Below are 21,925 nucleotides of genomic sequence, written 5' to 3' on the forward strand. Positions count from 1 at the left end.
CTTGTAAGAGAGAAACCAAAAATGGTGAAGAGAAGCCAAAAGTAATGCCTAATAAGTGATTTTTGTTCCTTTTACGTTTATTTACCTGTTTCTGATAAGCTTGTTAAAATGTAGCTTAAATGCACAGAGACAAATGAACTAATGACTGTGTTTAATAACTATTATATTATTATATTGTGATGTGCAGTTAGAAAGCGGCTCAACATAAACAGTGTTGTTGGAAAATAGTTTAATTCCATCTCTTTGGTAGCACAAATTACCCTGATTCCCTTTTGTCTGAAACACTTTTCCCTGTTTCCACTTAGCTTTCTTGTGGTTTTTTAAGACACGTAGGCAGTATATAGTTATTGAAATGCTTTTGACTTTTTGTTTCTTTTCTTTACAAGCTTCAGCCCTATTAGGAAGGGTTTTCCAAGTAAGTAACATCTGTTGACTTTTGTCAGCCATTAAATCGTTTCAATTTAAATCTGTGGGTTTATGTCCATGCTCATAAATCTGAGTGTGTTGTCACAGTCCACACCTGCATGCTACTTTTTACTGTTCCCAGTAGGGAAATTACGCTGAGGAGAATAAAAGCAGATTCTGATGCAGAACTGTTACTTGTCAGGCTTTTCCATCAGTTTTTGTGCTTCTAATCCCCTCACAGGACTGCAGAAGTATCAAGAAAAAAGAAGGAAAGAAGAAAAAAGCTGAAGAGATATCTACTGATTGGTTTGGCGACTGTTGGGGGTGGAACAGTGATTGGTGAGGCTGCCCTAGGCATTTTGGAGACTTGCTCCTGAATTGCATGCACAGCACGAGGGGCGGAGGGGGGTGTCTCAATTACACATTTGGTAACAGAAACCATCACACCTTCTAGCCCAAGCTCTAATTTTAAAGCATTCACTGCTTTGCTTTGCCAAGCTGAAGGTAGTATGTCACTTCAGATACCAAAAATCCAACTCAAACAAACAAAAAAACCCCACCAACAAAAGAAACCCCAAATCCAAGAAAAGTATTTTCAACCACACAAAAATAAAACTGAAAGAATGAGCTGGAAGAGTTATTCAAGTGCAGCTTCAGTGGTTGAGGCAAGTATTAAACTGAGGTTGTCACACTTAAAAAATGTTTTCTCCTCTTTTGCTCTTGTGTTATAAGAGGATCAGATCTTCAACTCTTAATTCAAAATTGTGTGAGACTACATCAATGTTTCCTAAGCAAGTAGGGCATAGCTTACCCCAGTCTACCACACGTTCTTCCTTTGACTTTTAAATTATTCTTAATTTTCACTGAAGTCAGTCAGAGAATCTGTGCAGAGATTCAGGGCCTGGGGAGGATCTCAGAAAGCCCCTTTATTGGTGATGCAAAAAAGACCATCATTTGTACTCTTTCAGTAGCATTAGCAGTACTCACATAGCACAGGGAAATGACTGCCTGGTTTTTGTAAGTGGTAACAGTTCGGTGATACTACTTGTTGCATCTTCAGGCTTGACGGGGGGTCTTGCTGCCCCTCTGGTTGCTGCAGGAGCTGCTACTATCATTGGAAGCGCTGGAGCAGCTGCTTTAGGTTCGACTGCTGGAATTGCTGTCATGGCATCCCTTTTTGGAGCAGCTGGAGCTGGCCTTACTGGTAAGAGAGTGACCGCACATTTCTCAGCTACTGAGGCACAGGATCATGCCTGCAAATGCGGAGCTAATGACTTCACTGAGCTCTGCAGACCAAGGGAAGCAATTTGAGGTGTAATCTTACAACTGTGAAACTTTTATTTCAGTGCTGATTAAGATACTGTGTAGCCCCTGATGACCAAGTAGGAAAATAATATTTGGTATGTGGCTAATGAAGGAAATGAAAGCTTGCTGCTTTGGATTGGAAAGATGCTGCCATGGAGAGCAGTAGCTGTTTCAGCTGCTGTCTGGTCTGCAGCAAAAAAGCCTTCCGCTGGGATTCCCTCAGATCACACAAGCTCAGAAGGATCATGTTGGCCCCGTACTAAGCTCTAAGTAATGCATGGACTGGCTGAGGGTATTGGAAAGGAAAAAAAACACCCTATCCAAATTACCCAAGTAATTTCTTATGAACTTCCACTGTTAGCAGAGTCTGTCCTTGCTGTGCAATTTCTGAGACTCATGTTTCTGCCTTGCTGTGTGTAGGATACAAGATGAAGAAGCGTGTGGGAGCCATAGAAGAGTTTGAATTCCTCCCACTTACTGAGGGAAAGCAGCTTCACATCACCATAGCAATTACTGGATGGCTCTGCACTGGCAAATATGGTAAGAACAAGACAAGGAAACTGAGAGAAGCCTGGAGAGCCATGTCTGTGTTCCACTCCAGGCACTGTTTGTGCTCTCGTTGCACCGTGTCTTCCCCACACTTGCATGGCCTGGTAACTAAAACAGAATGACTCTCAACATAAGACTTTATAACCCAATCTGCAATCCCAATCAAAACAGAGCAAAGAGAGAGGGCAGGAAATTGGTAGTGATAGTAGGATTGGTAGTAGTCATAGCAGGATTGTTTCTGTTAATAAATGCTGTCTGGTTTTGCTAGGAGAGGTCTGTTTGGGGTGGATGATTTCCAGCACCAGTACAAAGTGTCTCACCTATCTCTCAGACCTTATGTTTATCCTCCAGCAATTAACAGAAAAATTGTCTTTTTTCTTTCTCGGTATCAGCCAGTTTATTGGCAAGAAAGTTCTGTCAAGTAAATTCTGTTAAGCAGAGCACTCAGGAGTTGAACTTGCAGGCAGAAACCTTGAAAGATCTGTAGTGTTTTATTTTCCAGTATAGCTTGTCATATAAAATATGTCAACTGTCTGCTGATATGTTCAGCAACCTGACTGAACAGCTGCCAATTTATTCTGAAGCATCATAATTAACACTGGATATCATTGATGCAGAAGGATGTCTCGGTCCTGTTGCTTGTTAGATTGCAGCTTGCTGTCAGAGTAAGGTTATTTTCACTTTGCAGTACGGCGCTTTGGCTTTTCTCATTGTCTGCTTGCCAGGGGACCAAATCCTTGGGGTTGGAGGGCTCCCAGGCACTGTTACAAGACAAGTGTGTCCCTTCAGGAACCTTTTAGTGTCTGTTTGCCCTTAAAAGGGAGTTATAAATGACACACATTCTTCTTCCATAACTAGCAATCTGCTATAATGTTTAAAAAAGCAAAACTAAAATTGTTATCCGTTTTCCTCCTTACAGCTGTGTCTATCTATTTACACACTTGCATGACTCCTTAAAATAGAGGATTGAGGACAGGATTTTTATGGAATTCGCTACCTTGCAATTTTTGAGCTCCCAGTAGCTGCCTATCTCTGTGTTCACAAATCTGACAGTACATTGTGGTGTGATCTGGCATGGGGCTCTCTCATGCCACTTTGGTCAGCAGCTGCCTTGACCTGCCCTGCATTGTTTGGGGAAGGAACAGTGTGGGAGGGGTTTTAGTTAATTAAGATGAAAATTCTGCTCTGCCCTTCAGAGTTCATCTGCCATTAATAGCGTTGTCAGGCCCCTCCTGGCTACTTAGTACAAGCTCCACTACAAGCAGGAGAGAGAGTAGGGCTTAAAAATTGTTCATTCAGCCAAAAATTAGACTTGCAGAGTGGAAATTATCCATTCTCTCTCAAACATCCAGGCACTGCTTTTGATTGGCACCTGGAGAGAAAAAAATTAAACTGAAGTGGCTAACTAGGCTAGATGGCAAAGTAAAAACAATTGCAGTCTGGATCTGTAAATACAGATTCCTTTTTTTTCAGACAGGGCCACTACTGCAATCCTTGCCCACCTAAGTGAAGTGCTGGGAAGATGCTCTGTGATAGATTTTTGACAAGATCTTACATATTTTCCCTGCTTCTGGTCCCATTGAACTCAGTCCATGCAGCCATTCAGCACTGTCTTTCTCAGGAGAGGCCCTCCTTTGGTCTATAGGAGAAGATGGAGCTACAGGACTTGGCATGATGTCTGGTGATAGGAGGAACGTCCTTAATACCTGACATAATTAGTGTTAATGTCCATCTGTCTTGGCAGTGTCCGAGTCAATTGAATGGATCATGAAGTCTGAGCCTGTCCACACTGAAGATTCTTTGCCAAAGCAGCTAAAGCTGCATGATTATTGAGAAAGCCCAAATTTATTGTAAAACAGTGGAAATACGGCGTCTAAATCTCACAGTATTTTTAAATATGATTCCTGATTATCACAGTATCAGTAGATTCCAGTGTCCTGCAGGTTCTTTTCTCGTTCTGTCAGGCTCATTTTGCCACGAGTGAGCCGTTGTTTTGTCTTCTCTGAACATGAATTCCATCTTTGCAACCTTTCTCAGGAAGCTTCACAGCACCATGGAGCAGCATGCTGAAATCGAGTGAGCAGTACTGTCTGGCCTGGGAATCCAAGTACTTGATGGAGCTTGGCAACGCCTTAGATTCCCTGCTGAATGGTTTTGTGAACATGATGGCTCAAGAAGCCCTAAAATTCACTGTCTTGTCAGGTAAGGACCTAAATCGTATCAGATCTGCTTGAGTGGCTCTTGTGCAGTTTCATTGTTGGGGTCTGTTTAAAGGTGCTTTCCTGAACAAGGAAGATTTCTGAGAAGGCATCTCCCCTGGCAGTATTGGCACCGCCCTGCAGAAGTGGCCTGAGAACCTTCTCTGCCACACCTGTAATTTAGATTTGCTCTTCTGAATTACTGTACCTCTGTGATTGACTCATTCTTTTAAAATTACAGCTGGAAACACCTTCCTTCACGTGTGACTGTGTTTATTTCTCTATGTTATTACACTGCATTTTACTGCTTTACATAACCCTTTCAAACATGCAGGTTACATTCATGCATAGCGTCTGTTTGCCTCCATATCAGAACATCAGATTCTTTCTTATCTCTAGTCTAGCAAAACATTTCCCAGATCAGCTCTTGAGAAAGAAGAACTGGAAATGACAAAAGGTCCTAGGTTTAGCTTTTAACTTCAGTGAACCGTCTTGCTTTTGATGTTTCTTAAGAGCAGCCCAGATTTGTGACTATGCTGTGCTGTTTGCTTTGTGTGTTGCAGGTATTGTGACGGCCTTGACTTGGCCAGCTTCACTCTTGACTGTCGCCAGTGTCATTGACAACCCCTGGGGAGTGTGTCTCCATCGGTCTGCTGAAGTAGGCAAACACCTAGCACATATCCTGCTCAGTCGACAGCAGGTAATTGGCTAGAAATTATCCAAGAATAATGGCTGGAAGGGATTTGGCCCATGTCAAATTACAGTCATGCTAGTTAACTATCAAGTGGTATCTTTGCAGGGAGACAAAAATTAATAATACACTGAAAAATGAAAAAATGCTGCATGAAGGCAACCAGAATATATCTGGTTCATTGGGGAAAAATAAAAAGTCCCAAGTGAATCAGAGAAATTCTGCTGAGATTCATTCCATTTAAGCTAAACCTCTTCTAAATGAAGAAGAAGAGATCCAGGTGATAAATGACAAGTGGTTTGACCATGTCACAAAACAGCCAGGCCAACTCACCTAGTGCAAATTTGAAAGCAGAAGGTAAAGACAGGTGAAAAGGAAAAGAGAACACAGACTGTTTAAAAGATTCGCTAATAATTAGGAGGCACTAGCAAAACAACACAAGAGAAGACTGTGCAGCAGTAGATGCACCGTGCCCCATGTTTTTGCCTACAGGGAAGTGGAATGGGCTGGTACCTGAAAGAAGTGACAGAAGTTGTTAAGCCTCCCTGAGAAGGCTTGCAAAAGATGTTTCTGCCCACCAAAAGCCTGCCATTATTTGCTGGGCTGTCAGTGGCATGGAGGGAGGCTGGTTTTTGCTGCCCACCTGTTCGTCTCACAGGCATGCTAGTCCGTTACCCTATAGAGGAGCCCTATGGGAGCCATGGCCCCAGAGCTGCATGTCATAACAATGTGAAACAGCAGAGTAGAAACAAACTTGATTTGTCATAAAAATACAATCCCAGGAAAGGCAATAAACTTTATTTCATGCAAGCCCTTTGTTTTGCTTGGGGACATTTCTTACTGCCTTTTAAGCATTCACTGTTGTGAAAACACACATTCCAGTGTGCCAGAGCATCTAAAACTAGTTAGCGTGATGTCTGGGGAGTCCATTGCACACCTGTTCTCTGGTTAATACAAAGACCATTTTTCATTGTTGTTGAGATTAGGCTCTCTTTGATCTTCTAGAAAATCTTATTAGGCTATTCAAAATAAAAGCTTACACCACATCATTTTTTCTAACAGCCACACAGTGCTGCTGTCATTCAGTCTTAAATCTAGAAGTGGTCAATATTTTTGTGTTATGGCTTCTTCTGTTTATTGAAACATTTCTAGGAAAATTTTACTCCTTGAATTAGGCTTTCATTTGGAAATTTCAAAACAATGACAGCATCTGTTTTGTTTCTGTTTGAAACATCTGCTTTGTTGTAACCTCTGGTCACGAGAGTCTTTCAATTGATTTTCTGAATATCAAAAAATGCAAAATACTCAGATTGCAGAATTCTCAATATTGAACTGTGCGTAACTTTGAGGATACGTAATCCCTTTGAAATTGGCCAAATTGCTCAACTGTTTAAAAGAACATGCACAATCATAAGTGCTTTGTGTTTCAGGGTCTTGGGGATCCTGCGGCCAAGAGATCTCTCTTTCTAGGTCTAGAACAGTATTTGATGGTGTTTTCTCCTTTCCTTCTTTCTTAGGGCAAGCGACCTGTCACACTGATTGGCTTCAGTCTGGGTGCAAGAGTCATTTACTTCTGCCTGCAGGAAATGGCTCAAGAAAAAGGTAAAATTCACCTTCTAACCTTTTTCTCCTTTATTTTCCTTACTGCTGGTAGGCAAGTTTTTCTTCCAAGAGGAACAGTTCTTCTGGAACAGAGCTTGGGCCTTTTAGGATAGGACAAAAACGTAAAAAAAAAAAGGTTTTGAAGTGCATTTGGAGCCAAATTCTACTGCCATTTCCACCAGTTCAGTGGATTAAATCTGCTGTTTCGACTTGAGGTGCTCCAGTGTGTCAGTTTGGTCTCCCGTGTGTAAACAACAACTTGACATTTTGTGACATTCAACTGCTAGATCAAGTCTGTGAGCTGCCCACGCGCCACGGTGATCTTGGCAGAGGATGCTTTGCCTTTATTGGAAGCTCTCTGTAGCTATTGTATCTGATTCCCTGAGTCCTCCCTTCCATTTAAGTCACTGAAATGCCACTGTCATCTGCTATTTTCATGGTAATTTTTCCCCAAAGTCAAGTATAAAACCATCTGTCAATTTATTACCCATTGTGGTTCTGTTTATTAATAGATTCTATTTTTAATTTAGAAAAAAGAATAAAATCATTATGATCAGTTGATGTAAATTGCATCTTGGAGTTGAGTCAGCAGTGAGTGTGTGCATGCAGCCTGCCTTCCCCCCTACATAGCTAATTTAATTAATTAACCATTTAGCCTTACAAAGAGTCGCTAATAAATAAGGAGCTTTATAGAGGAAAACGTTCAATAAAGTCCAGAAAGGTGGGAATAGAGTCAAGTGAGGATGGAGGAGGTCAGCATTTTTCTCTTGACAGCTGTGTGCCAGAACTTCCCTTCTGGTTTAAGATGGAAGTCCTTAAATACAGGAATTCTGTTCTCAAAATAAATCTAATCAAATCCAGAATGATCCTAATGGAGATACACTGAAGCAGAACCCAGATCCTAATCTGGCCCTGGATCTGCTCTTTTTGTGTCCTAAGAATGCCAGGAGCTGAGATATTTTCAGTCTCTTGCTGGAATAACACGGGACCGTAGCTAAGTAATACGTGAAAGGAAATCATTAGGGGTCTTTCAGGTTGGCTGCCGTTCTAAAGAAATATAAGCATCGTAATTATGTATCATAGCAGCTCCCCAATGTACACTAATTTTTCAGTTTCTTAATTGAATTATGAAAGCTGAGCTGTTTGCGAGATGAAAAGCAGCATGTTTAGCACAGATTGCCAAGGCGTTCTTCACATGCACATTCCAGCGCAAGCCACAGAAGGAATGGAGCTGGGACCTGGGACATCTGAGACTGATTTGGGTTTGGACTGGGATGTCTCACACAAAAGAAATACAAGGCCTAGTCATGCAGGCCTTTTGTATCCAGATGGCAGTGGCATTTCTGAGGACAAGTAACTAATCATGGATTATCCAGTGAAACACCATGGCAGAAACTCAAATTCTGTTAAAATAAAATACCCTTCTGCAAAGCAATTAAATAACCTTTGGGATACTTCATCACAAATGACTTTGGAAGCCAGCGCTTAGTAGGTTTCCAGAAAATGACATTATAGCAGAAGATGTAATGACCCATCAGAGACAAGTTACTGCACGGGAAGATCATTGGTCTGATTTCTTCATCACGATTCCCATGCATTTTAGTAAACAGGAAGTATAAACAAATGAAAACTGATAACGGCTGTTACCACTGGAACCTGAACTTTGAAACCAAACTGCGCGCGATAGGAGTGAGGTATCACACATTACATATTTGTCTAATACGGATCACGGTGTCCTACAGGATTGCTTGTGTGACCAGTATCACCACTGGGTTATTGCCTCTGCTGTGGTTAGGTATCAGGAGTACTGCTGCCCAGCTCTGCCATGAAACACTGTCCTTGGCACTGCAGCTGCACAATGCGCAGAGCGCGCTAAATTCCGCCCCTGTTCTGTTTTCAGTGAGGACTAACGTGAGGAGATGCTTTCCTCTTTGCCCAGTGAGTTGTACCCTAAAGGCACAGCGAAGCCCAGCTCCCGAGGACTGGTTATGGCCTCTGGGTCAGCTTGTATCTTCTGCCCCTTCTCTGGACAAATCATCTTACCAGTTTTTAATTTTTGCCCATCAGTAATTCCTTTTTTTTTGTTGTTCTTTATCATATAAAATATTTGCAAACTGTGAAACAATTTTAATTCATCTAGAGTGTCAGCAACTATGTAGGCCAGTGATCTGTTCTCAGGTTTCTGTCCCCCTCTGTCAACGTTCAATGAAAGTGAGTATTTTTCAGCCAAGGCTAAACATTTTTGTTCTGAGCAAGAAACAAGCTGTACAAAGGACTGGAGAAACAAAAGCTTCCAATACCTTGCCCAAATGTTCGGGATCCTGATGAATTAGCTGTTTGTTTATTCAGTTGGCTCACACTGTGGCCATGGAATTTAGTACCTTGGTTGGAACGAGCCCCCCACTTGCAAGGCTCTGTGTTTCTTTTTCATTGCCTGTGATTATAGGGACAGGACTTTATTGCTCACATATTACACTAACAAAATTGAATTGCTCTTTGCTGTTCTTGATTGGTGCAAAATTTGCTTTGCAATAAGAAATAATACCATGAGAGCTCTTTTGGATTGTTGTCAGGCGCTGGGATTGACACTGCAGAGAAAGATGCAGGCACTGCAGGCAGCTCCAAGTCATTTACTGCTATCAGGGAAAGGAAACCAATTGATTTCCATTTAAGAAGTCTAGCCAGGCAGCACCTCTCCGTCGTAACTTGATGTGGTATGCAGTGACTCTCACTTTCACTTCCCTGTAAACTTAGCATATTATTTTACAAACTGCAAACGCCAGCCTGAGAATGGTTTAGCTCACACCTTGTGAACGCTGGTCTCCCACAGGTGGAGAGTATGGATTTGGCATGCTATGCCCATGAGTCTCCCAAGACGGGCGCTGCTGTGAATTTCATTTAACTGCTACGGCATCAGGTGCTTGATCTCTCTTTACAAAGAAGATCTACGAATAGATATTAATACATTGTTTGGGAGTTTAGGAAAGTAGCAGAGCTGCTCAATATTTCTCATTCAATCATTACTTCTACTGAAATTCCCCTGCTGCAGCTGTCTGATAAGAGAGGAAGATTTATTATGCTTAAAAGTCAACATTCCTTTTCAGCAAATCATGCCCTGGGCATTCAGGTTAAAGCACCCTTCAAGAAAATCAAACCAGTTTGATAGATTATCACTCCTGTTCATACGGTTGGCAAATGCCTTCATTGTTGCTAGTTCCCAATCAATATTAAGAAATCGGGGGTTTTCTGTTGTGTGTACCGGTTACATTTTTCACAAACTCGGCTCTAAGACCTGGTTGTGGGAAGAGTTTATCATGCTTAATATATGACAACATTTGCTCACTATGTGGAACGTCAGTCCCTTTCGCCTGTTTCAAAGCACAATAGTTCAGCTCCGTGCAAACCCCGATCAATAGGTCTGTGGAAAGAACTTTCTGCTGGTTTGCTGCTTGAACTGCATCTTTCTGGACAGAGGTCAGGCTTCTTCTTCCTCTTGCCATCAGCCCAGTTTGTTTTGCAGCCTCAGGATCTCTAATTTTCACACTTACTGACTCCAGCTGGAACTGTGGACACTTAACATTTATGCAAAATGATGTTTAAGATCCTCCTTTCCATTGTTTCAGTCTTTAAAATTTAAACCACAGAAATGATGATTTTTTCTGTAGTCCACATCTGAACATACCCTTCCTTCACGTACGTGTAAAGATAGATTTTTCTGATCCGTCTTCTGAATCGGAGCTTTTCTGCTTTCATCTTAATAGACTCTCAAGGGATCATTGAAGATGTGGTGTTACTGGGAGCTCCAGTGGAAGGAGAAGCCAAGCACTGGAAAGCTATCGCAAAAGTGGTGTCGGGCAGGATCATAAATGGTTATTGCAGGTCTGTACATGCTCAGTCCCCTGCTTCATTATCCTACCGTCACTTTGAAATGATTTTGTACATTTATCCCTTTTAAACATTTTGTAAGTGAACAATTGTTCAGCTGGGGAGTATGTTGATTCAGTAGCGCCAGAGGCAGCAGTGCCAGAGCCTCTTCCCTCTGGAGGTCTCTCCCTCAGATCAATTGGAGATGACAGTCTTGAGGAGACACTCGAAGGCTGTTCTGTCTCCAGCTCTTGCCTGTTTGCGATGCATAGTTACACTGGAAGCCTGAGGTGCTCAATATGTAGGTCCTGTTCATACAGTGGCAGTGTTACATCACTCTGGCAGCTTAAAGCTGGGTCAGCATGTTTGTGTGCATAATTTGACGTATTCTAAGGCCCCTTTAGATCTCAGCTTTAGGTAAAGGACTATAAATATGGCTGTTAAGTTCACTGTCAGTTAAAGAAGGTCAATTAAAATCTATAAAAGCTTTGAAATACAGCTCACTAGGGGCTGCTTATGGGGAACAAGATGGGAAAATTGCAATGGGAGGGAAGGACCGCAAGCAAATTGAAGATTTGTTTGAGATCTAGAGTCAATGTCTGGTCAAGATAGTCCACATGAACAAGATATTTTACTTACAAAGGAGGTATAGCTGGAATAAGTGTAGCAAATTTAGTAAGGATGTGAAAGAATAGAAAGGTTACCTTGAAACCAAATATCAGCCTTTTAAAACCGCGCAGACAACTGCTATGCAGAGTTGTGAGAGCCTCTGGGTGAAAAGAGGGAGATTCAGAGGCACGCAACAGCTGAAGCAATCTTATAAAAACTATTAAAAATTCAACTGACAGTATCAAATCTAATGACTATGTATTGGAAGATAATTGTGACAAGAACACTGCTTACCAGCACAGTTAGAAGAGGGGAAATTAAAATGAAGGAATGAAGCAGGGAAGACTAAGAGCATGGGAAAATAAATTGAGAAATAACCAGGCAAGAAGGTTAGCAAAGAACATGTAACTGCAAGTCAAGACAGCTTACAAAGCCATGTGCCCTCAGGTCAAGGACAGTTGAAAATGCTGTCGGTACTTTCCATACATACATACATATGTATGCCTACATACATACATATAAGATGAGGAAGTATTGTATTACTGTGCATCTAACATAGTATATTAATTTACAAGGAACAACTTTACAAACAAAAGAATTAAAAGCATTCAAGATTAAAACAACAAATTATTAATCCCATCTGTCAGTTAGGCTGAAAATTGTTGCTTTTGTCCTTTCTGGATCACAGGAGGTTTTATGGATGCTGGATGGGCACATCAGTTACAGTATTTCTTCATGTGACATAAGGAAAAAGCATTTGCTGCCTCCTTGGGAGTGCTTCTGTCTTCCTCCGAGAAGCCATAAATGATAGCAATTGTTGCATATAACTGAATTTGCCCTGGCAAATATTGTTCCTCCCTGTGTTATATAAAAATCAATTTCACTGCAAAAAGCTCTGTGTATTCATCTTCTATAATACAAAAAAAAAAATATTTTGCTAGTTTCGAAGGCTGCATGTGCTGTTGGAATAAAATAGCATGTGTGTTTGTACCTCTGTGTGTGCAGTAATTTGGTTAGTCTCTGCTTTGGCAAGCCCATGCCTTGAATGAAAACTGTTGTAGAAATTGTAGCTTGTTGCTCACAAATAGGAAGAAGCAGGTGAGGAGACTGTCAGGAAATATTCCACTATACTGGTTCTCTACTTTGCCCTCAGATGCTGAATTTGAGGGTTATTCAGTTAGCAGGAGGGGCAGCTAGAGGAGGTAACTGAGAGATACGGAGTGTTTATGTGAGGATATTAGATGTGAGAGAAGGATTATACAAACATTTCGTGGTAAGACCTCACCTGATTCTGATTTCTCTGGTCTCTCGCTTATATAAATTATGGCCTCGTTCTGTCACTTTAGGAGTAACTCTATTTAGGTCGGATGAATTACATTGAATAGAATTCCTGCAAGATCAGATTTAGGCCCAATTTGTTGAGCTTCAGTCCAGTGTAGCTTGTCTCCTTCGGCTTTGAAGTCTGAAAGGACACAGAGAGTGAAAGCCAGCTATCAGAGCTGTCCCATCTGATTTCACAGCAGGGTTACAAATTCCTAGTGGGAAACCTTAACCAAATTAGTTAGACTTGCTCAGCTTTTGAAAGAACCCATGCCTGAGTAGCATGGATGCATTGCAAAGATTTTGCAGAGCTCTGCATAGACTTACAGCTTCTAGCGTAAACCATTTTGGAGTGGACAGGAGCAGCCAGAAACGGCACCTCTGCAGGTGCATTTCACCTGCTGCCACCACAGAGTACAAACACCGCTCCCATCCACATTAAATCTACTCTCTAGAGTGGAGTGGCGTTTAGGTGCCCAGATTTTATGCTGTTGCTCAGCATGGGAGAAGAGGTTACGTATTTCCAAAGGACACATTGCCTTCCTCATCATGCTACAGTCTACCCTGAAACTGTCACAGTGATTTATGGCAATACTTTACAGTGGGAACAAACTCTTCCTAGTTCTGTCATTGAAACCATGTATTTATACAGTACCTATAAATCTGGAGCACTCGGAGGAGCTTCACAGTCGATATTTATGTCGGCAACACTGGTATTGTAGGCCTCATCACGTTTACAGCTGTCTACAGGCTGGAGAACTTCTACCTATTAGTACATTAAAAAGATTAAATATGTGAATGTATTGCAATCTCTAAGCAAATACAGAAATAAATAGACAGGCCAGATTTTTAAACCTGCTGCATGTAATGAGACTATACCCGTGAATCAGGATGAAATTCAGACTTACACTACTGTGTCCCAGGAACCTGCCCTGAATTTGGCAACTGCTGCGATTCCTACCTAAGACAAAGCTGCAGCAGGTCTTGGTCCAGACATCACTGTGCTTCCCAGCCCTTCTACTCTCCTCATGGTCTGAGTAGTCACATATTGCATTGGTTTGGCAACAGGATTTATTCACGCTCTTCTTCTGCTCTTTTCCTAGGGGGGACTGGCTGCTGAGGTTTGTATACAGAACCTCTTCTGTCCAGATCAACGTTGCAGGCCTCCAGCCAGTCGACTTGGATGACAGGAGGATGGTAAACATGGACCTTTCATCCGTAGTAAGTGGTACTTCTTCTATTCTCAGTTTTTTCCATCTGTCCTTTGCTTGCAGCACTGTAATCTCACACTCGTTGATTAGGGGAAGAATGGATACTGAACAGAGCACCTCTGTGTGCATTGTCCTTCTTTCCTTTCTTTGAGGCAAATCTTATCTCAGACTTCACTACAGATTTTGTTGGCCCAGCCAGCGCTCAGTACTAACCAAAATCATGAGAATTTCCCTCTCTTGTCGGGTATGTTTGGGTTTTTTTGGGTTCTGAAATATCTCGTACTGGAGACACAAAACACCAGTGTTCTCCAAGAAAGGCCTCTCTGTCTTGCAAGCCCTGGATCAGCAGCTGGGAAACCTGGAGCTCAAACACATAACTGGAGAGCAGGTACAACCTGCAATCTTATCTTGGTGGAGCCTTCAACACTGTTCAGGTTCGTACAGGGGCGAGTTCGTAGGCCTTGTACCTTGGTCCCCTGGGCTGCATTGACGCCATAGCGCAGGAACCAGTTTGTAATTACAGAAGCTCTGTGGTATCGATGGCTGGTTTGCTAGGTCCAGACCTGGGCTGCTGCCTTTCTGGAGTGTAGGTCTCTAGGAAGCAGGAAGAGATTCACGTGTATGTCTGGTAGACATTTAGTTTCCTCAAAGCTATCTGGTGTCATTAACGATAAGCCACTATATTATATGTCTAGCAATATTCAACTCAATTACCTTAAGCAAACTAATGACCTCATTGCCTTGTCTTTACTTATGAGTGAACTCTCCCACAGAAAACCATGCAGAACTTAGCTTGTGTATTCATATTCACAGTAATCTTGCACATTCAATCTTGTTTTTCCATCTTTTAATGTTTTAACTCATTTTTCACTCTCTGCAAATTGGACTGGAAGACGCTCAGCACAAAGTTCAGGAGACTTCCATGGTTGTTGTTCCTGCCATGACTCCTCCCGAATGTCCCCACAAGCTGCCAACGTTGCTCTGGAGCCAAAGGCAGTTTTAAATGCTTTCAGATTTTTTGGAGCACCAGCGTGCGGAGCCTATAAATACCCAACTGTTACCAGCTCATTTCATTCATTATAACTGAGCTATGTGCAGCCCTTGCCAGAAAACACAGGGCTTAATGCTGTACAGATAAAACAGAGACTTTGCAGAGCAAAATACAGGCTTCCCAGAAGGAAGTGATATAGTAGAGGCTTTTAAACATGGTCCAGCACTGTAGCTGTTCTTGTATCTTTGCATGTTGCTGGGTTGTCTTGGTTAGCGTTTCCACGTGCTCCCACATCCATTTTTTCACCATCCTCAGAGCTGCCATGAGTCGCTTGCGAGCAGTGACATCTGTTGCTGCCATGAAAAGAAAAATGGCCAAAGATGTCAAGCAGTGGCGGCACGGGGGTCACTTTTCCTGTTAGTTCAGTCTGTGTCACTCTCCTCTTTTTGACTTCTCTTCAGAGACCCTCTTTCTGTTGACCTTCTGCTTCCTGAACTTGGAACCCCCGTGGAGTCCTGCAGGCTTTACCCCGCCTGGCTCGCAGCAGCCTCTCCATTTTTCTCCCAGAGGAGCAGTATTTACATTTCAGCTAAATGAATAATGGTTGCAGAGCTGCTATCTGCTAATCTTCTATTGTTGTGCATCTGTATCCGTGCTGCCTGATGCCAACAGACAATCCCAGCGCTGTTCTCATTTCAGAAAGAGCTGACACTTTCACTTGCTTCATCTTACTGCAAAGCATTGGGGGGGGGGGGGGGGGGGGGGACCGCAGGGGGAAAAACCTATATTAAGTAGGTGTTATCGTCTTGATCTATTTTCCAGACCGTGGAGCTTTATGAAAAGAAATACAGTGCATTCTGATGAACATTTTAAAAGTGAAAGGAGCTAGAATGGGGAAGGATTTATTCAGGGGCAGTATTTTTTTAAAGTGACAAGAAAGCAAAGATGGATTTTGCTGCAAATACAGCGCAGTAGCATAACAGAAATATATAGGGAGCTATTTTCTATAATGGGGACCAGCTCCATCCCTGCAGGTGCCCTTGCTGGAGGTTGCCGTGAGTCTTCTGCCAGGAATAAGAAAGGACAAGCTGTGATAGAAGAATAAAGCATAGATGATGCAAAGGTGCTCAGTGTGAAAATATTATGCAGGCAGCCTCAGTATTTTAGGCATCTCCCAGTCCATCCATGATGAAAACTGAACTGGATCCAAAAAGCTTGATTCTCTCTGCTGTGGTAGCATCAGAATCCTCAAATGAGTGGAGGACTGGGAGACCTCAGTATAAACAGGAATTCACCTCTGAGGCATTTATTGCATGTCTCTCTTGATTAGTATGTTTTTTATCTGACTGTCAGTAAAAAAATGGAGAGAAAAATGTCCTCCCACTCGGCAAATGCAGTTATAAAAGCCTTCCTAACGGTTACAATGGGACTGATTTATTCAGTAGATTTATTTGACAGCACCTGTTACAGAGACCAAGGAAGTAACTGAGCTGTGGTGTATTAGATTGATTGCTGTTTGTTCAAATGGGATATTGTAGATTACATTTTGCATTAACATTTGAATATTGCAGAACTGCTCAGAGTCAGAACGTAGGCAGAGCATTTTCATGGAGGCTCCCAAGTCAAAACGGGTGCTTAAGTTTCTCTGGGCAGTTTTACTGCAGCAGAAACCAGGGATGAACTTGCAAGCTTAGGAGCAGTAGGAATGCATGGCTGGAAGTCTAGCAGAGAGCACGGATGGATCGTGACAATTATTGCAGAAGTCGGTACTCTTCTCTTGTTAGTCCAATGTGAAAATTGTCTTAAAGATCTTTAGACTATGATCAAGTTTTTCATCGACTTTAAAACTCCTTCCTTTCCTGTGCCTTCGATGGCAACTAAATTCTCCTTTTCTTATTCTTCATCAACATGTTGTCTGGATGGCAGCTGCCTACCTGCTGCTGGTGCTCACAAACTCCTGTAAAGGCAAGATGTAGCAACACCAACTGAGAGTAAACCCCTCCTTATTCAAATGCCTGGGGTGCCAGAGCCATGCTCTCTACAGCCCACAGACTAAAGGTACAAGGTACTTTTTAATCTCTAGAGCAGCCATTGCAACAGTACGTAGAGAAAACACGCTGATGCATTTCACAGCTGTCGTCTTCTCTTGCAGCATCGCTGCACAACGGAAGGCAAAACAGCAGAGCTTCTTTTCAGAATAATCTGTATCACACATCAGCACACCTTTGCTTTTTCCCTCTGAGATACCTCAAAAGCTTTTTACCTCTTCTTTTCTTTGCTGCTGTAACCGAGCAGTGGGAAAGCTCTCTTTATGGCGATGATTAAAACCCAAGAATAACTGATCTCTCTTTCCAAAAGCTCTCAGAAGAGGGGCCTAGTATTCCCATTATGAGGGAAGGCAAACAGCTTCAAGGCAGTCTGGCCTTCAGCCAGGCAGGTACACCGTGTACATAAATACCATAAGCAGACGAAAAGTCTGAATTTTGTGAAATCCAACTGATTTGGCACTTCTGTGAGCCAGGCTTTTTTCCCCAAATGCATTAAACTGTGGGTTTTTTCTCTATATTCCCAAGACTTGCAGCAAAGAATCAATTGTGCTTATGAAATGTGGATTAATTTAAGAACCCTGGGGAGTTCAAAAGGCAAAAGGGGTTGCCTGTTCCACTTGTTTCAAATGAGCAGTGCCACCTCCCATGGTGACAGGCATTAACAGGATCAGAAGAGCAAGAGCTAGGAGCAGAACTCGGCTTCAGACAGCGGCTGGCAGGAGCCTGGAGAGCCTTCTCTCACATCTAGGGGACGTGCAAGCTTTTGTGGAAACAAGTCTATTTGTCTGCTACGCTATAAGGTCACAGGGGTGACTTCTTCCTCCTCGTATGTCCCTACAACCCTGGAGTCATCAGTGGCTTAGTTTTCTGTGATCCTTCTTGCTGTTGACTTGGGAGCTCCAAGAATCACACATTAAATACATACTAAATACATTTTTCCCTTTGGGATGCAAGCAGAGGGTGCTGGCAATGTCACTATGTTAGAACAGAGGAAGAAACTGAAAAAACTTTTCCAAAAAAGTGCAAATTGAGCCATTAATAACTTGCAGTTTGTTTTTGCTTTGCAGGAGGCAAAAACTCAAAGGCTGTTGTCCCTCCTTGCTTCAAGACAGATGCATTGTTTGATCTCAGCGTACTCTTTGGGAGGCTGGGGATATTTAGCTGCTTCAAAAAGGCAGAGAGAACCATTTTATAGCGCTCCTTGAGCCTTTATTTCATAAGGCTGGTGCCAAAATTCACATACACACTGCCACTCAGAAGCAGCGTGGTGCCATAACAGTGTGGCCTTCCTGCAGATTTACAGAAGTAACTTTCCTATTATTTCCTCTGTTGTGCCTGGAACATGTGTGCATCGTTTCATGGTGGGTTTCCACAACATCTGTTCGAGTGCATACAGTGTTCGGACGCCCCAGCTACCCTGAGCAGAGCTGAATTTCTAAGACTGCGCCCCTCTCCTTCAGAAAAGCTGAGATTACCAAGTGCCACATTTTAGAAAGATTCACAGGTAGTTTATGTTTACATGTAATACAATTCAACACACAGAATTTGCTATTCCATTTGAGTAACCAGCAAAGTTTTGATACCATTACATCTTTCTCCCATGGGGCGTAACAATTTGCATCACTTATCACCTTTTATAGATTTTCTCTTACACTTTAGACATTAGAACACCTTGCATTTGAAAATAGGACTGTTCTTGCAACGCCAGACGCTGCAGACTCCCTTCTTGACAAGTTTGCAGTGAACAGGTTTGTAGCTGTTGACTTTGCAAGCAGCTATCCTGATCACACAGACCTTACTCGAGCAAAACTGCCAGCAAAAGCAGTGGGAGTTTCCCCTAAGTAGTCTTAGTAATGTTTGATTCTGCAAGAGTGGCTACATAAAGCACAGTAAGGTGAATTAAGGATAGAGAATTTAGATTTTCATTTCCCGTCTCATGTTGGAACATGAACGCTAATTCTGTGTAACTTTTCTGTTCAGTTTTGAGCTTTATTTCTGACCTCTTCAGCTAACATGGAAAGACAACTCAGTTGCAACATCCAATTAGAAGTGTTAATCAAGGGGAAGACTGACTTAGCTGACGCATTGTGTACGTGAGGTTTTCTCCCTTAGCGCAGTTTCAGCTAGTGTGTTTGAGATCTTGCGATTACAACAGCCTGTGTGATTGATATTGGCTGAATGTAGCTGAAATACCATGAAGTTTATCGCTGCCTGCTGCCCCAGTGACACTAGGGTAAGGTAAGGTCTTAAAATTCTTGCAAATCCCGGTGTGATAGATTGCATTGCTAAGGAGAGATGTTGCACTACTCCATAGCTGTTGAAATTTCCCAAATGCCCAAGACTTCTGGCTCGGATACATTATTACCATCAACTCATAAAGGAGATTAAGGGATGAATAAGATGAGAACAGGTCATGGTCCCCAAAGACAGCAAAAATTCCCTTGCTTAACCAAAAGTGATCTTGCTTCGTGGAGCTGAGCTGAGAAGCTGGTTTGAAAGCTGCAAAGGTGGTAACGTTTCAGCTGCCAAATCTTGTGTATTCCTAGAGCAAGATGGGGAGAGGAAGGGTGGTCTTTCGGTGTTACAGAGGACTCATCCTCTGCTGCAGGCAGGTCCTATTACATCATCCTGATTATGGACATTGAATTTCATCTCAATGTTTTCACCTGGGCTCTTGAAAAATTCACCATAATCCTGGCTTGGTCAATATAGCAGATATTTTGGATCACTAGTGGACTGCTGTAGTCTGTAATGTCAGGTAGCTGGGTCCCCTGAGCTGTTTTTAGGAACACCCCAGTTTGCTATATCAATCCAATCTTTATTTTTCAGGATCTCTTTTCCTCTGAGGCCCAAGAGATTACGTTCAAGTTATTCCCCAGCAATAATTATATGCACAGTTTATGCTGGGCCTTTTAAAACATTCTTTATACCATTTAATTTAAATAATTTCCACTTGGATTAGCACCAAAAAATAAGTATTTGATTATAGCCACCTTAAAAGTGAGTGGCATGTTTTGTAACTTTGATATAGCTGGAAAGTCTCTTGAGTGTTCAGACAGCAACCTGAGAGCTAAAGAAAAGAACTGATTCCACTTCTGGCAGTCGTCAGTGGGCGCATCAGCAAAGAAACCAGTCAACAGCAGCTCCGCAAACAGTTGAAAAATTCATGGAAGCAGCTGTTGCCTTCAGCCAGATGGCTTGGTGCGCGGCGTGCATTACCCATGAGCAGAAGGACAGTTCTGAAGGCATCTTTCCCTTCAAACTCTTTCCAGGGCTCTCTTATTAATTCAGAATTTATGAAGCTCTCTCTTCCTGTGTCCTGCCCGTCATCACTGACGTACAGCTGCTCTCCATCTTGCCCCCTTAGCGCTTCAAACTTCCAAAACTTATGTCCTCAATTACTTCCTCTGTTTTCTTGTTATATTCTGTATTTTACTCATCGCCATTGTACAGTCCTCTTGGAATTGGTGAGGGTAAATTGAGAGTAAAGCTGGCCAAGTTTTTCCAGCAGTGGACAAATCCAGCAAAAAAAAACTCCTGGCGTTTACTCAGAATTTTCAACATCGACATGTTCCCACAAAACATATCAAAGTTTGATGGAAAAAGGCCTTAGAAAAAGTTATTGCATTGGTGTGAAATTGCCTGAGTGCTGTCTGAGGGTAACGTCCCTCAATTACCGTCCCAGAGGTGAGAACGACTTGATCAATAAGTAGTGGCTTAAAGATGATTGCATGTAAAAATTACAGTCTTACTCAAGAAATGTCACTGTAATTAAAGGAGAACTTTTACCGGTCGAGTTAGTTTTTAAACGAGAAGAAAAATAAGAATTGAGTGACTTACTCTGTTCACTAGAGTTGCAATTGTGCGAAGGGATGATTTAGAAGCAAAGCCTATTAGCTTCAGGTGAATCATGCTCCAATCTTTATTTCATCAGTTTCTCAGAGCAGAAATAGAAACATTAAAGAGGAACAATGCAAATGACATTGACAGTATTTTCAAAATAAATTCATCTCTCTGAAGTTTTCCTCAAATATATTTTTATTAGCTTCTCCTCTGCTGGAAGCCAGGACCGTTAATGCTCAGGATATATCTATAGTGCGACAGAGGACTTGCCGCAGATGCCAAATTCACATTTTTTAATAAATCCATTTAAATTACAGCTTGTGAATTAGTGGATGCATTCACTGTCCTCACTTTTGGAAAACACTGTTTCCTAAGAACCCCGACAGAAGAATTTTATTTCGTATTTTAACTTAATTCAGCCACAGCCTCTTTCAAGGTTCGTTTAATGTTCTTCTGGTTCTCACTAGGGCAATCTGCTCTGCCACTGGCTTTTGCCCGGTCCAGCCATGTTCCCCTGCCCGGGCAGCGTTAGGTCTTTGCCGTAAGCTTTCAGAAAATTGTGGAAAACAGAGAGGACATTTTCTGCCAGGCTGAATGCCCTCTATCATGCAAGAGGTACCCAGCGCTCTGAGTTAAGGCTTGTGCTGACATGTGGGAATAACTCTGACCGGAGGAGCCTGCCAGCTTGGCAGAGATGACTGCATTTTGAGTGATAACCTGGCATAGCTTGGGAGTCCTACAGCCAGTCAGTCTTTGCCACCATCTGGAAGAGGAGGGCTGCGTGTGTTTGGAGGCAGTATCCAAAACTGAGGATTTTGGGGAAAGCAATCGTGGCATTTGAATTTATAGAATCATAGAATCGTTTAGGTTGGAAAGGACCTTTCTTTACCAAAGCCACCCCAAAACTGGCTGGCAGTTTATTTCAGAGCACAGGGTTGCACTCTGGTTCTCTTCCTGAACGACAAATTCACTGCCACTTTTGGAATCGGAGAGTAAACCCAAGAGTTGAGCTGGCAATAACAAAAGTTGCTGAGCCGGCTCTGGGATAGCCACCCGGAGGCAGTTTGCATTTCATTATGCGTGTACACAAAGTGTCTGACACACCAGCAGGAAAAAAGGGCTGCTGGAAAGTGAGGTGGGATTATTATCTGAGCTTCAGAAACGGCAGCTCACTCTATTAACTCTTTTCACCCCATACAAAATACCGTTTTCTATTAAAACAATAGTATTTGTCAAAAGGGAATCCTGAAACTGTGGTCCCCTCCAAGGCAGTCATTATTGCTCCTGCT

At 42.3% G+C, this 21,925-nt stretch overlaps 1 protein-coding gene across 1 annotated transcript in view; it reads left to right on the forward strand.

The window, feature by feature from the left end:
• Nucleotides 1-21,925, forward strand: part of TMCO4 (transmembrane and coiled-coil domains 4) — a 36,609-nt gene that overhangs the window by 10,315 nt on the left and 4,369 nt on the right. Inside the window, exons 5-12 of the mRNA XM_009709016.1 lie at nucleotides 647-744; nucleotides 1,466-1,609; nucleotides 2,131-2,250; nucleotides 4,297-4,461; nucleotides 5,021-5,157; nucleotides 6,666-6,750; nucleotides 10,512-10,629; nucleotides 13,647-13,764. Coding sequence (XP_009707318.1) covers nucleotides 647-744; nucleotides 1,466-1,609; nucleotides 2,131-2,250; nucleotides 4,297-4,461; nucleotides 5,021-5,157; nucleotides 6,666-6,750; nucleotides 10,512-10,629; nucleotides 13,647-13,764 — 985 coding nt within the window. The remainder of the gene's footprint in view (nucleotides 1-646; nucleotides 745-1,465; nucleotides 1,610-2,130; nucleotides 2,251-4,296; nucleotides 4,462-5,020; nucleotides 5,158-6,665; nucleotides 6,751-10,511; nucleotides 10,630-13,646; nucleotides 13,765-21,925) is intronic.

The sequence above is a fragment of the Cariama cristata genome, unplaced genomic scaffold (genome assembly GCF_000690535.1).
Source record: "Cariama cristata isolate BGI_N322 unplaced genomic scaffold, ASM69053v1 scaffold16781, whole genome shotgun sequence".
Lineage (NCBI taxonomy): Eukaryota > Metazoa > Chordata > Aves > Cariamiformes > Cariamidae > Cariama > Cariama cristata.